The sequence below is a fragment of the Felis catus genome, chromosome A2 (genome assembly GCF_018350175.1).
Source record: "Felis catus isolate Fca126 chromosome A2, F.catus_Fca126_mat1.0, whole genome shotgun sequence".
NCBI lineage: Eukaryota > Metazoa > Chordata > Mammalia > Carnivora > Felidae > Felis > Felis catus.
In genome coordinates this window covers 2,999,258-3,015,435 of record NC_058369.1, presented here as the reverse complement: position 1 = coordinate 3,015,435, position 16,178 = coordinate 2,999,258, and the positions used below count along the sequence as shown (strand labels likewise).

General features: G+C 57.4%; 1 protein-coding gene and 1 non-coding gene across 2 annotated transcripts; both read left to right on the top strand.

The window, feature by feature from the left end:
- Positions 1-6,676: 6,676 nt before the first annotated feature.
- Positions 6,677-15,849, top strand: EEF2 (eukaryotic translation elongation factor 2). The gene is made up of 15 exons (XM_003981696.6): positions 6,677-6,830; positions 7,846-8,060; positions 8,937-9,118; positions 9,201-9,412; positions 9,924-10,102; positions 10,281-10,386; positions 10,903-11,016; positions 11,237-11,375; positions 11,516-11,711; positions 12,313-12,571; positions 13,012-13,119; positions 13,571-13,924; positions 14,219-14,401; positions 14,483-14,615; positions 15,117-15,849. The coding sequence occupies exons 1-15, from the start codon at positions 6,828-6,830 to the stop codon at positions 15,308-15,310; spliced, it is 2,577 nt and encodes an 858-aa protein (XP_003981745.1). The 5' UTR covers positions 6,677-6,827; the 3' UTR covers positions 15,311-15,849.
- On the top strand, positions 9,788-9,852 carry LOC111559646. Its single transcript, XR_002740770.1, has one exon. It is a non-coding gene; the product is annotated as a small nucleolar RNA SNORD37 (small nucleolar RNA).
- Positions 15,850-16,178: the final 329 nt, after the last annotated feature.

Here is a 16,178-nt window from a genome sequence, read left to right as displayed (position 1 = left end):
ACAGCCCTCCAGGGCTCCAGAATCACTGGCGGTAAAAACTCAAATCCTCCCAGGGGCCCCCAAGGCCCCGCACGACCTGCCCTATCCCCTCCCTCCTCTCCCTTCCCCTCCTCCCTCTCACCTTCTCTCTCACTCTGCTCCAGGCACAGGGCCTCCTTACCATTCCTTCAACACTCCAGGGCATGGTTCTGCCCCAGGGCCTTTGCACATGCTCTTCCCACCTGGAATGCCTTTCCCCCAGGCACCCATATTGCTCTCTCCCTGATCTTCAGATCTCTGCTATCTCCTTAAACACATAAAGTGTGTATTACCATCTGTCCCCACTCCTCCCAGCCCCTAACTCTATTTCACCTTCCTTCCTAGCATTCTCGCCATCTGACATAACCATACACTGTATTCATTTATTCATGCTTCTCCCTGCCAGTCCCATTAGAATATAAGCCCCACCAGGATAGGGACAATTGTCCTGTGTCCCCAGCTCCTCAGTCAATGTCTGGCAGACAGGAGGTACCCACTAGATATGTGCAGGGTAGATGAATATCATTCACACTAGAAAAATGGAGAGCATTTTATTTATTTATGTATTTATTTATGTACTTATCTACGTATGTATGTATGTATTTATAGCAATCTCTACGCCCAATGTGGGACTAGAACCCACGACCCCGAGATCAAGAATCACATGCTCTTAGGGGCGCCTGGGTGGCTCAGTTGGTTGGGTGTCTAACTTCGGCTCAGGTCATGATCTGACTGTGGGTTCGAGCCCTGCATCGGGCCCTATGCTGACAGCTCAGAGCATGGAGCCTGCTTTCGATTCTGTGTCTCCCTCTCTCTCTGCCCCGCCCCCGCGCTCTCTCTCTCTGTCTCTCTCTCTCAAAAATAAACATTAAAAACCACGGTAAAAATAAAAAAAATCACATGCTCTGAGTGACCCAGCCAGGTGCCCCTAGAGCACGTTATTAAAATAAAACAAAAAGATCGCATGTAGGTTTTTTTTCTCACTCTCAACACCGTGAACAACATTCAAGACCCGATCATTCTCTAAAGTGGGGCCATCCTGGGCACTGTGGGGTGTTGAGAATCCCCGGTCCCCGCCCACTTGCTCCCAGGAGCCCTCCTAGTTGTGACAACTACAGATGTCCCCCAGACACGGCCCAGCGTTCCGCCGGGGACAGAATTGCCCCATACATCAGGGGTTCTTCTCACCGGGGTCCCTACTCATATGCTCCCCTATTCTCTGGGGGATCCATGCATCCCAGGGTCCCCGGACCGGCCTGGTTTACAACCATCATCCTGGTATAATTAAATCAGGATCCCTTTTACTTTCAAAATCGTCCTGGTTTGCACTTTGGTAAAAAGGACGCGTCCACTGAAGCTGAAATCAGGCATGGTTGTATGACTCAGCAATTCCACTCCAAGGTATGTCCCCAACAGAAATGCTGTTGGGACATGCGCTAGAATGTTCCATAGCAGCGTGAGTCGAAACTGCCCCAAACTGGAAACGGCCCAGATGCCCACCAACAGTGAAACGCGCGAATCCATTGTGCCAGGGTCTCAAAAGAAAAATACAGCATTGAGAAGAGGCCACATTGCATGATTCAACATGCCCGAAATTCACAAAGAGCAACCCCCCCATCCATGTGGTTAGAAGACAGAATGGTGGTTTCTTTGGGGTGGTGGCCACTGGAAGAGACATGGGCGCACTTCTGGTCACAATCTGTGTTTTATTTAATTTTTTTAATTTTTTTTTATGTTTATTTATTTTTGAGAGAGACAGAGACAGAATGCGAGTGGGTTGGGGCAGAGAGAGAGGGAGGCACAGGATCCGAAGCGGGCTCCAGGCTCTGAGCTGTCAGCACAGAGCCCGACGCGGGGCTCGAACGCACGAACCCTGAGATCGTGGCCTGAGCCGAAGTCGGACCCTTGGACCGACAGAGCCACCCAGATGCCCCTATATTTCATGCCTTTCGAAAGTTGTATGAACGTCACATTTTAGCATCCATCAATAAAGTTTTATTGGCACGCAGCCGCGCCCATTCGTGTAGGGTGTCTGTGGTGGTGACGCAGCAGAGGTGAGAAGCCGTGTGGCCCCAAAAGCTGAAATGCTTTCTACTTGGCCCTTTAAGAAAAAGGTAGCCATTTCTGCTGTCCTGGAGTCATGCCCCGGGCAGTCCAGCTAAAGCCACCGACTTGCTCCCTCCCATGTGTGTGAGAAGTCGAATAGGTAGAAAGCCACTTGACTTTCATTGTTTCTTCCCTTGTGCCTGCCACCTCAGGGCCTTTGGATTTGCTCTTCCCCCTCCCTGGACCACAATCTCCACTTCCGCTCATTGAACGCTTTCTCATCTTTCCTGGAGCAGTTTAAGAGTCACCTCCTCCAGGCAGCCCTCCCTGATTCCCCAGGCTAGATCATAGCCCTGCCCTGTTCTGCCCTCTCCTTTGCTAGGTCTCTCTCTCTCTCCTTCCCACCCAACTTGAAAGGTTCAATTTGTGCAAATATTTGATTGACTGTTTCCTCCACCAGCCAATCAGCTCCCCGAAGGCAGGGACGCTTTGTCTTACATCACAAAGCTCCCAGGAGACAACCAGGAAACCCGGGAGCTCCGGGTCTGAGGGAGGTGAAGAATTCCAGGCAAATAAGGTGGAGCCAGGCCGCACAGCTGATGGGTGTCTTTGTGGGTGGGGAGGGGTGGGGCCCCTGGAAAGCCTGGGCTGCAGGTCCCAGGAGCAGCTTAAAAGCAAAGAAAGGCAAAACGGTTTGCCTAGGGCTCTAATCAAGTCCCTAAGGGCATGTTGGGAGCCCCAGACCAGACTGTCACCTTTACTTGTCCTCCGGGATGGTCGGATTGTCGGTTTAAGCCTCCGTAAACTGGGGCTTTACAGTGCCCATGGCAAAACCCCTCTGGAGGGGAGAAGCAAGTCTGTCTTTTCCTTAGAGCCTTGTTCAGGGACCTTGGACATCAGCGTTGCCCTGGAGCTGCTGTTCTCACCGGTTGGCCTCGCCAGACTCCCCTGAAACTGCACGACTCTCCCCGGAGAGCAGCATGTGTGCTGTCTCCCCAAGGCTGCTTCCACACGGGCCTCTAGCAGAACGACCCACGGAAGAGCCATGCTGGACCCCGAAGCAAGGGGAAAGATCTGTGACTCTGGTCCTGTTGTGGGTTCGAGCCCCGCATCGGGCTCTGCACTGACGGTGCGGCTGAGGTTTTTGGAGCGCTCTTAAATTTTGTGCCCAAGGGAAACCATCTGCTTTCCTAATCCCGGTTCCGGCCCTGCCCGATAAGTATTAGGTGCTAATAAATATTCGTAGAAGGAATAGTTGGAACGTCGAGCCTAGTGTTTCTGTCCCATGATGGGAGCTGGGTTCGTTTACTGTGGCTTAATAACAAAACACCACACACGGCAGGGCTTGAACAACAGGTACGGGGGCACCTGGGTGGCTCAGTCGGTTGAACCTCTGACTTTAGCTCAGGTCATGGGCTCGCAATTCATGAATTTGAGCCCCTTGTGGGACTCTGCTGTCAGCGCAGAGCCTACTTTGGATCCTCTGTCCCCCTCTCCCTGCCCCTCTCCCGCTTGTGTGCACGCGCGTGGTCTCAAAAATAAATAAAAATTAAAAAAAAAAACCCAGATATTGATTGTCCCCCAGTGGTGGAGGCTAGAAGCCCGCAATCGAGGCATCGACGGGGCTGGTTTTCCCGAGGCCTCTCTTGTGGACTTGCGGACAGCTGTCTTCTTGTGGGATTCTCTGTCTCCCTCTCTCTCTGCCCTTCCCCTGCTTGTATCCACCCCCTCCCCCGCCCTCACTCTCAAAAATAAATAAACAAAAAAAGAATTTAAACTCATGATGTCTGGCTTCCGTTGAACCACATCTGAAACCCATCCAGGCAATAGTAGTGGGGCAGAGTTGCTCCCTGATTCAACTCTATTTTTTTGTTATGGTCGTAAAATACACATAACATAAAATTCACCCTCTCAGCTATTTCCAAGTGCACAGCTCAGCGGCGTCAGGCACGCTCACACTGTTGTGCAGCCACCTCTGTCGTCGTCTCCAGAACTTTCCATCTCCCCAAACGGAGACTCTGTCCCCATGAAACACTGGCTCCCCACCCCCTGGGCACCCCGCCCTCCCCCAGGGGCTCCCATCATCCACTCTCTGTCTCTGTGGACTGGACTCCTCTAGGGACCTCCTGTGAGTGGGGTCACGCAGGACGTGTCTGTGTCTGGCTTCTGTCACTGCGCATAGTGTCCTCCGGGTCCATCCACGTGGTGGCAGGTGGCAGGACGGCCTCCCTTCCTGAGGCTGAAGAACCTTCCGTTGTACGAATACACCAGCAAACCGTGACTTTGTGAGTCGCTGGGTTCTTCTCTCATCTGCTGTGAGACTCCGATTGAATCCTCTAACTTCTCTGAGCCTCAACTATCTCCTGCACAAAGGAGCTCAGCCAAAGCCCAGGGTGTGAGGGAGATTATGCGAATTCACTGATTTCAAGGGCGGTGGCCGGCGTTCCATAAACGCTCCAAGCGCATCAAAAGGCAGATACGAGGGGCGTGCAATGGCGGGTGCTGGTCAGCAGGGGCCGCTGCCGTCGCCTCCCGGAGGTACAGAGTTCTTGGCTGGCGCATGCGCAGCTGAGCCTCCCTGCAGAGGCGACTTTTTTCTCCCGATTCTTCCCCGCCCTTTACCTCGGCCTGTATTTATTACTGCAGACCCTGAACCTGGCTGGAGCTGCTTTTGCTCTCTGCTGAAGCCCGGTACCTTCCCCAGGCTTCTGCTGAACGTGGGTCTGGGAATAGCGGTGGGGACAGGTACCATGCGTGTCGCTGGTCCCATCCCGGCAGCCGTGGGGCTGAACACGTCCCCACGAAGAGTAGCAGCGGAGGGAAGGACTTCAATCTCCCTATTCTCCTTATTAAACTCTCCCCGGCTTATTCAGTTTACGCTCAGTTTTCGCAATAAGCATTCTGCTCACGTGAGAGCAAATTGAACCCCCTCTTAACGAAAACCTTTGCTTTTCATCTCTGAGATGCCTTAATTTGAAAGGAAGTGCTGCGAAGTGTCTAATACGGAGCCCAGGGCACAGTGGGCGCGCAACACATCTAAGATAGAAATTAACTAAGAACGGGAGCCCTGAGGGGCGCCTGGGTGGCTCAGTCGGTTGAGCGTCCGACTTCAGCTCAGGTCATGATCTCACGGTCTGTGAGTTCAAGCCCCGCGTCGGGCTCTGTGCTGACAGCCTGGAGTCCGCTTTGGATTCTCCGTCTCCTTTTCGCTCCGCTCCTCCCCCAATTGTGCTCTATCTCTGTCTCCCTCTCTCTCTCAAAAATAAATAAATGTAAAAAAAAAAAAATGGAAACCTGATTACCCATCTACTGGAAACGTGTCCTTCAAATGGCACATGCATATTCGTCTTGTAAAATTAACATCAAAACATGTCATGAACACAGCTGTAGGTGCTCAAAGACCCCGAAATAACCCCGAGGGTAAATGCAATCAACGACTGGACAGAGCTTTACAAAGCAAAATGCGCAAAGCATTTGTGGGAAGGAGTGCACAGGCTCGGAGTTCAGATTCCAACTTGCATTGCCTTTTGCAGGTGCTTATCTGAGGGAAAGCAGTGCAGTCCTTTTGAGAGCACGAGCGTAGGGGAAGATTTACCTCAGGGGTTTCTTTGTGCTAACGGCAATATCATTTGGGGATGACATAAGGAATACTTACTAAGGGTCTGCTATGTACCAGGCATTGGGCTTGGCTCTATATAAAGAATAAAGATACCGAATGGAATGCCAGTTTGTTCCCCTCCAGCCAAAGATCTGAAATGCAATAGTTTCTTGGGGTCAGATTAGGACACAAATGCAAAATAGTCTTGTGTACCTCCCGCTAGAGAGGAAATGAAGTAGAAAATAAGATTACACCTGGAAAGCGTTGAGCCCCGTGCCTGAGAAGCGGCAAACTATGCCCCTGAAATAAACGTTGTATTAATAGCAATGGTAGCTAATTAAAATAGCTACATTGAGTGCTTTGTCAGGCACGGTGCTAATCCCTTCGAATGTATTTAACCTTACTCTCCCTCAGCGATCACCCCATTTGACAGATGAAGAAAAGGAGGCACAGAAAAATCCGAGTACCTACTGTAAGAACGGGTACAGTGGTGCAATTAGTGAGGTGTTTCGTTTATTGCTATGGCGACTACACCTAGCCCATTGCCTATGGTATAGATAAAAACCAATCTATCTTCGCGGGATAAATCAGTGATTAGTACGTGCCTTCAAAAAAGGTTTTTATTTTGAAATAATTATAGACAGGTAGTCGCAAAAATAGTACAGAGAGGTCCCGAGTATCCGTCCTCCACCTTCTCCCAGTGGGATCATCTTACATAAGAGCAAAACCAGAACATTGACTTTGGTACAATCCACCGACACTTCCCACATTGCAAAGGGCTTTTAACAGAAGTGCTTGGCATTTTGCAAGCTGATGTCGTTACTCCGATTAATAGTCTCAGCTAAAACGGTGCTCTGCGCTTTTTGCACCCGAGTATCGCATTCCGGAGGCTGGCATCCAGCTCCAGTAGACCACCGCCCCCGGGAACTCCGGCAGCCGCACCAGCGTCTAGAGGGTTAACCGGAGGAGCGCTTCCTTGCGCCTGCGCAGGGCGTTTCTTCTCGCCCCGCCCCCGCAGCGCGGTCAGATGACCCGCCCAACCGGCTTCTGCCTATAAAAGGTCGGGTGTTGACGTCAACGTTCTCTTCCGCCGTCGTCGCCGCCATCCTTGGCGCGACTCGCCCCGCTCGGATCTGCCTGGGAGAATCCACCGCCATCCGCCACCATGGTGAGCAACGCTGTCCGGCTGGTGGCCTGGAACGGCGGCGGGGCCTCCGCGGGACCGGCGCTCCCGGGTCTGGGGCGCCGGGGCCGCCCAGACCTGGAGGAGACATGGCGGCGCCGGCGGGCCTCGGGTCGGGGAAGCGGCCGCCGCCATATCTGCGCGTCGCGCCGTTCGCCGAGCCCCTTCCGCGCTTCCGGGGGCGCCGCCGCCTCCCGGGACCCCGGGCCCGGCTGGGAGCTGGGGCAGAGTTGGGGCGGGGGGGGGGGGGAGGGGGGTATGATGATGTGGCAGATGCTGTAATGGCGGGCGCCGTGTGGAGCGGGGCGAGGGGAGCCGCCTTATGTAACCCGCGGGTCGCGAGCCGGAGTTGGTGTTCCGTCGGGTGCCGCGGGTGGTAGCGAGGTGGGAAAACGGGGAGCCGAGGACCTCTTGAAAAAGCTCTTCTCTTAACGCTGTGTGACGTTGGTCCGGCGTCTTGTCCTCCCCGCGCGTCCAAACCGTCAAAGGCTGACAGGGGAGCGGGGAAACGGAGGCTGGCGCGTCGCTGGGGCTGTGCCAGCTGTCCGCACCCCCGGGGGAGGCGTGGGTGGAAACCCCTTGGGGTGGGTGGCCCGGTCTGACCCCCAGGTGCAGGGTGACCTTGGGTCTCAAAGACACCCTTTGGGGGACGCTGGGGAGGACTCCTGCGGTTACAGGGCTGGGGTTCTCGGGGGAGTATTGACTCTCCCTTACGCTTGACGGAGCTGTCACAGCCCTCGGACAGGTGTATCCCGTCACTTGTGGGCCGTTTCCCCGGCCCTCGATCTGGATGTTTGCTTCTAAGTGACAAGTGGGATCTGGTGCTTCCGAGATGGGACAGGTGGCATCTTTAAGAGAGTGTCCGCAAAGGGCTGTTCGGGTGGTAGCTGGGGCTGTCCCAGGTCCAGGCCACCCCTGGCCGTGGCCTCACAGTCGATCGATTGAAGTCCCAAGGCCGTCCTGGCGTGGCCTGAGCCTCCCCCTCCCCCCCCACCCCCAGGTGAACTTCACAGTAGATCAGATCCGGGCCATCATGGACAAGAAGGCCAACATCCGAAACATGTCCGTCATCGCCCACGTGGACCACGGCAAGTCCACGCTGACGGACTCGCTGGTGTGCAAGGCTGGTATCATCGCCTCCGCCCGCGCCGGGGAGACCCGCTTCACCGACACCCGGAAGGACGAGCAGGAGCGATGCATCACCATTAAGTCAACGTGAGCCTTGGTGCCCTCTGCAGAGGGGAGGGGAGGTGCTCACCCAGGTCCTGGGCGGGTGGGGGGCCCAGACAGCAGGCACCGGCTTGTTCCCGAGGCTGCTGGGGGAGGATTTGAACACCCTGGGGGCTGGGTTTTTGAACGACGAGTGGGGGGGGGGGTTCGGTCTGGTGAAGGGAAGCTGCCGCCACCAGAGAGGCCCAGGGGTGGTTGGCTGGTGTCGGGGAGGGAGGGGGCTTGCCCCTGGGCGTCCCCGTTTCCAGGCCGAGGGGCTCTTGGGGCACTGCCTGGAGAAGTCTGGGAGCATGCTCCTGGGTGGTCGGGATGCTGTCAAACAGCCCGCTTGCGTAGGGCGTCCCCAAGTGACTTCTCTAGCCCCAGCTGACCACGGTGACACCCAAGCAAACTGACCGTAACCACCGTTTGTCATTTGTCTTTCGTCGGTAACTCGCGAGACTCGCCTGGCTTGTTGGTCCTGAGGCTCCTTTCAGTTGGGAGTGGATGGGGGCAAGGGTGAAAGGTGGTCTGGGGTCACCTGGTCCAGGTTTAGAGTCCAGGGTGTTGAGCCAGGATGAGGGGGCTGGACGGGTCGGCTCCAAGGAGCTGGTCTTTACAGCTGGTAGTGGGGAGGTGGGCCTGCTCCGCGGAGGGCGGTGGCTTCGGCGAGGGGAGTCTAAAGCCTCCAGGGAGAGGAAAGAAATTTCAGTGTTCTTTCTAGATTTGAACCCCAGTCGCTGAGTGACCCCAGAGTCCCATAGGGATTGAAGAAAGCCCTGCTGACTGTCCTTGCCCACGAAGTTGGGCTTACTCCAGGGGTCACGGGAGGACAGTGGAGATGAGTCTGTCCTCCACCCCAACTTGTCCTGATCTCTTCAGGGCTATCTCCCTTTTCTATGAGCTTTCGGAGAACGACTTGAACTTTATCAAGCAGAGCAAGGATGGGTCCGGCTTTCTCATCAACCTCATCGACTCACCTGGGCACGTAGACTTCTCCTCGGAGGTGACCGCCGCCCTCCGTGTCACCGACGGTGCCTTGGTGGTGGTGGACTGTGTGTCTGGTAAGTGGCGGCGGGTTCCCTCACGTGTGGTTTGGGGCGTGGGGCTGTCCTGCCCCTGGCTGATGGAGCCACCTGTCCCCAGGTGTGTGTGTGCAGACGGAGACGGTGCTGCGGCAGGCCATTGCCGAGCGCATCAAACCGGTGCTGATGATGAACAAGATGGACCGCGCCCTGCTCGAGCTGCAGCTGGAGCCTGAGGAGCTCTACCAGACCTTCCAGCGCATCGTGGAGAACGTCAACGTCATCATTTCCACCTATGGGGAGGGCGAGAGCGGCCCCATGGGCAACATCATGGTATGTCGCTTGCCCGGTGAAACGCAGGGTTCCTCGGCTAGCTTGCCGTCCGCCTCGGTGTTCCCAGTATTTTTATCTCACGTGTTGTTGGGGGAGCCACAGTCCTCTTCATCCTGGAGGGGCTGTGACTGTTCCTGGGCGGGGGGAGGTGCTGGCCCTCGGAAGCACTGTTACGAGTCTAGGGTCCCTTGGGGATTCTTGGTGGTTCTGAGAGCGGGCTTGCCAGAAATGTTAGGGTGACCAAGAATGGGGTTGGACCGTTTTTGAAACTTAACTTCTTTTGGGGAAGCAGTGGGGTAGTTTGCTCTGCTTGCAGACCGTGCCCTCAGGGTTAGTGGTCCTCCCACCCCCAGGGGATGAGCAGAGCTGGGTCTTGTCAATGATGACTGAAATTTCTTCACTTTGACCTGATGGCTATTGAAGAAATCTGATGTCTGAGGCCCACCGCGCCCGGGGACTTTGTTTTCCGTCTGTTTCCGTTTACAGCTTTCTCTTGCCTTTGCCCTTGCAGATCGACCCTGTACTTGGGACTGTGGGCTTTGGGTCGGGACTCCACGGTTGGGCCTTCACCCTGAAGCAGTTTGCAGAGATGTACGTGGCCAAGTTTGCCGCCAAGGGCGAGGGCCAGCTGGGGCCTGCTGAGCGGGCCAAGAAAGTGGAGGACATGATGAAGAAACTGTGGGGTGACCGGTGAGCGCCACGTGTGAGGAGCAGGGGCGTCTGCAGCATCCCTGCGGGCCTGGGGGGGGTCCACGGGTGGTGGTGGTGGTGGGGAGGGGGCTGAGTGGGCTCCTTCTGCACAGCTGATTCCCTGGCCCCTCGGGTCTCTCCTGGTCCTACCACGGTTGAGTTGGGTCTCGTCCGCCAGGTATTTTGATCCAGCCAACGGCAAGTTCAGCAAGTCCGCCACCAGTCCTGATGGCAAGAAGCTACCGCGGACGTTCTGCCAGCTCATCTTGGACCCTATCTTTAAGGTGAGCAGCTGAGCGTTTTGTGGATGTGCATCTCCTGGGCTGTCCTTGGGCCTGTCCCGAGGAGCTGTTCCCTGACCTGCTGTGGCGGGTGACCGGATGCTCTGGGGCTGGGCGCAGCCGGGTTGGAGGGCGGCTGCTGGAGGAGGGTGAGGGCACAGTGGTAGAGGTTCGGCCCCTGGGGCTGCACCCTGACAAGCCAGCTACAGATTCCTAGGTAGAGGGGAGTCCACCTCCCTGGCGGGGGGGTTTAGAGGTAGGGGAGAGGAGACAAGCTTGGGGCTTTGCTGGTTTAGTGAACGGAGCGTGAACTTGAACACGTTCGTGGCGCGTCAGTCAGAGCGGATTTGCGTTTTGTGACAACGTATTCTGCTTTTCCTGGGACCTGCATTGGGCCAGGCCCTCAGTGCTGGGCTGCGGGGACTTTGCAGCACTGCCCTCACTGTGGGCTGTGGCAGGAAGGAGCTTCAGGCTTCCCAGCATGTTCCCAAACGCGCTGTATTGTTTTTGCCACGTTAGGTATTCGTCGCGATCATGAATTTCAAGAAGGAGGAGACTGCAAAGCTGATTGAAAAGCTGGACATCAAGTTGGACAGCGAAGACAAAGACAAAGAAGGCAAACCACTTTTGAAGGTGAGTGTGGGCAGGCAGTGGCGGGGGGGGGGGGCAGCTGCCGGCCCTGCCCCCTAGTCCGTGAGCCACAGCCCCACCACTTGTAGGGTGGACAGGAGACCCGCGGTGTTGGAGGCTCTCTGGGAGGGGCAGCCCAGCACCTGAGCGTGTTTTAGAGCCACTTGGCGCTCAGGGTTATGAGGGCAGGGGGTGTCCCTGAGCCTCCCGTTCCCTCCTGTAGGCTGTGATGCGCCGCTGGCTACCTGCTGGGGACGCCCTGCTGCAGATGATCACCATCCACCTGCCTTCCCCCGTGACGGCCCAGAAGTACCGCTGCGAGCTCCTGTACGAGGGGCCCCCGGACGACGAGGCAGCCATGGGTACGTGAGGTTCACCTGCAGTCCCGGGTGGGAGCAGCCTGTGGCCGTGTGGTAGGAAGGTCCCGGTCGCAGGATCCTGGGATGGTGAGCTTTGAGGAAATCACACGTTCCCCTCTGGGGATTCTTCTTTCACGCCTCAGGCATCAAAAGCTGTGACCCCAAAGGCCCTCTGATGATGTACATTTCCAAGATGGTGCCGACCTCCGACAAAGGTCGATTCTATGCCTTCGGCCGCGTATTCTCGGGGCTGGTGTCCACTGGCCTAAAGGTCAGGATCATGGGACCCAACTACACACCTGGGAAGAAGGAGGACCTGTACCTGAAGCCCATCCAGAGGTGAGGTGCCTGGCCGTTCTTGGTATGTTCCAGACTGGTCCGTGCCACCCCCCGCCCCTCATGGGTGACAGAAGGTGGTACGGCCCCGAGAGAGTAAAGGAACCGTCAAAGCTGACAGGCTTACCTGGGCGCACTGGGAAGGAGTGGGCAGACCTGTAGTTCTGACTCGGACACACACGTGCCACAAGGTTGAGGTGGTGGCCAAAGTTTGGTCGCATACCTGGAGGGCCGGCACGGACTCCAGAGGAGGCCCCTGCTGACGGACTGTCTCCCAGCTCTGCGGTTACAGGTGTTGGGAAGGGCCAGCTCCTCCAGCCCGCCAGCTGCTGGGGCCCCCACACCCCGCCTGCCTCGGGTTCTCAGGTGTCTTTGGTGCTCCTGTCAGCCCTGGGCCGGGTGTGGAGCCCTAAACGGGAGGTAGGAGTGAGCACATTGGTGTGCAAGAGGCCTCCGCGACTGTCAGCTGTAACTGAAGCCAGGGCTTTGGGTCCCGGGGCCAGGGGGGGGGGGGGGGATGACACCGCCATTTGAGGCTGGGGGTGGTGGGGCCACGGGATCCAGAAGGAGGGCATCTGGCGCACTGACGATCTGTCTCCCCCAGAACAATCCTGATGATGGGCCGTTACGTGGAGCCCATCGAAGATGTGCCTTGTGGGAACATCGTGGGCCTGGTGGGCGTGGACCAGTTCCTGGTGAAGACTGGCACCATCACCACCTTCGAGCATGCCCACAACATGCGGGTGATGAAGTTCAGCGTGAGCCCCGTTGTCCGGGTCGCCGTGGAGGCCAAGAATCCGGCCGACCTGCCCAAGCTAGTGGAGGGCTTGAAACGCCTGGCCAAGTCGGACCCCATGGTGCAGGTGGGTGGGTGCCCTGGCCCGGGGGCAGCGCTCCTCCGGGGGTGGTTACTTCGTGGTTTAGCTGTGGCGGAGCCGAACACCGTGCCGGGGACTTGCGGATACTTGGAAGGTCAGGTGTGTGCACACCTCCCCTGCCGAGCTGCCGTGCAGCAGTGTTGGTTTCTTGTTGGGGGTCCCCGCTCTTTTCTGTAGGCTGCTTAGAGCTCTCCGGCTTGGCCGTGCGGCAGGCCATTGGGGAAGGTTAACGCTGGGAACAGCAAAAGCACCTGGGAGCTCTTGCTTCCCGTGAGCCCGGAGTTCCCTGAAAACCCCGGGTCCAGGAGGCCGCCTTCTCCAGCTAGAGGGCTTCTGGAGCCTGCTTTCCACCCATCGGTCTGGAACTTCCTGGGTTCTGAGTGTCCTGGGGTCAGGGCCGGGGGCTGATCCTCCATCCGTTGTAGTGCATCATCGAGGAGTCAGGGGAGCACATCATCGCGGGGGCTGGCGAGCTGCACCTAGAGATCTGTCTGAAGGACCTGGAGGAGGACCACGCGTGCATTCCCATCAAGGTGAGGCTTGGCCCCACCCCGGGCTCCCCTGGCCCGAGGCCTGCTGTCCCCAGTACACGGCAGGCAAGTAGAGGTTACCGAGTCCAGGGTTCAGGCTCCACTCTGCAGGGTCCTCCGTCCTCTTCCCTTGACGTGTCCCTGGCAGAGAAGTTGTGCAGTTAGGAAACCGGTAGCATATGTCTGCTGTGCAAAGTCACACGTTGGAGCGTGAGGGTTCTGCTGTTTTAAAAGCTGTTTCTAACCGGAGATTCTGAAGGTGGCAGACGGTTAGGTCACCGTGGTCACCCTGGCTTCTGGGTGCTCTGATACTCATTTCCTGCTTTGGCAAAGGAACTGAACGTGGGTCCGTGTGTGTGACACTCAGGAGTCCTATCAGGAGGAGCCTCTGAACGTGTTTCTTGGGTGGTCACGGATTCCTGGGGCTGGCCTGACCTTCTCACAACTTTTGCAGAAATCCGACCCTGTGGTGTCCTATCGGGAGACGGTCAGCGAGGAGTCGAACGTGCTCTGCCTGTCCAAGTCCCCGAACAAGCACAACCGGCTGTACATGAAGGCGCGGCCTTTCCCCGACGGCCTGGCCGAGGACATTGACAAGGGCGAGGTGTCCGCCCGCCAGGAGCTCAAGCAGCGGGCCCGCTATCTGGCCGAGAAGTACGAGTGGGACGTGGCAGAGGCCCGCAAGATCTGGTGCTTTGGGCCCGACGGCACCGGCCCCAACGTCCTCACCGACATCACCAAGGGTGTGCAGTACCTCAACGAGATCAAGGACAGCGTGGTAGCTGGCTTCCAGTGGGCCACCAAAGAGGTGAGGGGGCCACTCGAGAGTCCGGCTCACGATGGATCAGTTACCTGTGGGGTTCTCGGACAGGCAGGAGACTCACACCTGCTGGGGGATTGGGGGGCCGTGTTCCGTGAGGGTGAAGGGCTCAGGGTCTTGCATTCTGGGGAGAGCGTCCTAGGGAGGCTGAGTTGGGTAGGACGTGACACTTTGGTCTTGGGGGGCCCCTGGGGGCCTTGGTGTAGAGCTGTGTTACCTTTTCTGGAGGAGAAGGCTGCAGCGGGCCCAGGACCTTGATGGCGGTCACGCCCTTTTGTGCAGGGAGCCCTGTGCGAGGAGAACATGCGGGGCGTGCGCTTCGACGTCCACGACGTGACCTTGCACGCGGACGCCATCCACCGCGGCGGCGGCCAGATCATCCCCACTGCCCGGCGCTGTCTCTATGCCAGCGTGTTGACCGCCCAGCCCCGTCTCATGGAGCCGATCTACCTTGTGGAGATTCAGGTAGGGGGGCCTGGTCCTTCGACTGTTCTTGGGTCTTGTCTTGCTCGACAGCTGCTAAGAACAGTCATTCGTTCCTGACAGTGTCCGGAACAAGTGGTTGGTGGCATCTATGGTGTCCTGAACAGAAAGCGGGGTCACGTCTTCGAGGAGTCCCAGGTGGCCGGCACCCCCATGTTCGTCGTGAAGGCCTACCTGCCTGTGAACGAGTCCTTCGGTAAGTGCCGGCCCAGTGCAGCCTCACCCGCCGCCGCTGCCGGGGGCCGGCAGCCTGGTCGAGGGCGTGGCCGGTTTTGCCTCCAGCAAGGCCTAGAGCCGGTCCCATGAGACACTGATGGAGCCCGCAAACTATTGCCTGTTGGAGGTGGGCACGGCACGCTTGTGGGGGATCACATGGTCTGCTCAGCATCACGTGGACGTGGTGAATTTGCAGGGGGAGACGATTTGGGTGGGTAACCTGCCGCCAAGATGGAAGCCAGCAGCACGTAGCTCGGGTTCGTACTGTGGGTGGGCAGAGGGAGGCCCCCGAGTGGCCAGCTCTGTGTCCCTTACCAACGAGCGGTCTTGGTGCAGGGCCCAGGCGAGATACAGGGTAGCGTTCACATTAGCGTGACTCGGTCGGGGTGACTGGGCTCTGATCTCCACGTGCCCAGTGTCTCCTCCCGGGCGTTGCCACGGTGGCAGCGAGCCCGCCGGTGAGCCCTGTCCCTTCCCGCAGGCTTCACTGCCGACCTGAGGTCCAACACCGGTGGCCAGGCCTTCCCCCAGTGCGTCTTCGATCACTGGCAGATCCTGCCCGGGGATCCCTTCGACAACACCAGCCGCCCCAGCCAGGTGGTAGCCGAAACACGCAAGCGCAAGGGCCTGAAGGAGGGCATCCCAGCCCTGGACAACTTCCTGGACAAGTTGTAGGCCGCCCTCCCTGCAGCCCGCCCTCCCGGGTGGGACTCCGCACAGCCCCTGCACCCGGCTGACGATCGACCACGTAAGCCCTCGCGTTCTCCATGACACCTCGAGACTGTCCACAGTGACGCTCCGCCTGACGGGTTCTGGGGCCCACTCTGTGCCATCACTCAACGTGAACACTCGATGCCGTTTCTTTCGATATTTATTTCAAGATATCAGAGGCAACAGAAATGCCCTGGCAGCAGGGACTTATTTGGCCGGTGGGGGTGGGGGAGGTGGGATGGGACACTCAACAGTTTTTTTTTTTTCCATTTCAGAAACTCAAATGTCCAAAAAAAAAAAAACAAAACAAAACGCATTAAGAGGTTTATTTGGGTAAATGGCCCGTAGTGGATTTTCCTCCAGAAAGGGGGAAGGAACAAGCGGGTAGACCTTTATCTTTGGACAGAAGCTAGAAGGCAGGAAACTTTGTGCAGTGTCACCGTGAGCACCCCCAGCTGTATTAGTGCCATTGGAATAATAAATTTGATATGGTGGTGACTGTGTATGTGTCCACGTGGTTCCTTGTCCGGTCAGCCCGCGGCGGCTCCCGAGTGCTGCCACACAGAAGGCCGGAGCTGACCTTGAAGTACCCCCTTTCAGATGCCAGGCCCAGGTGCCAGGCCCATCCAGCAGTCACACAGGGCTCCCATCTGTCACATCTGTTGTCCTTGGGACACGCCACGATGGTGGAGCCTCACACCTACCCCGTGCAGGGGGACAGCCGCCCACCATGGCCCCCGCCTGCTGGGCGCTTGAAATGGGCCCTGACTTGGTGACCTTGTAAATCCACTGCTGTGATCTGATGGGGCCGGAGCTGCCTTCTCCATCGTGG

Excerpts from the sequence above, each read along its gene's own strand:
- EEF2 (XM_003981696.6), top strand. Across the intron at positions 10,103-10,280 it reads AAGAAACTGTGGGGTGACCG|GTATTTTGATCCAGCCAACG; the intron begins GTGAGCGCCACG and ends CTCGTCCGCCAG. Across the intron at positions 11,712-12,312 it reads TACCTGAAGCCCATCCAGAG|AACAATCCTGATGATGGGCC; the intron begins GTGAGGTGCCTG and ends TGTCTCCCCCAG.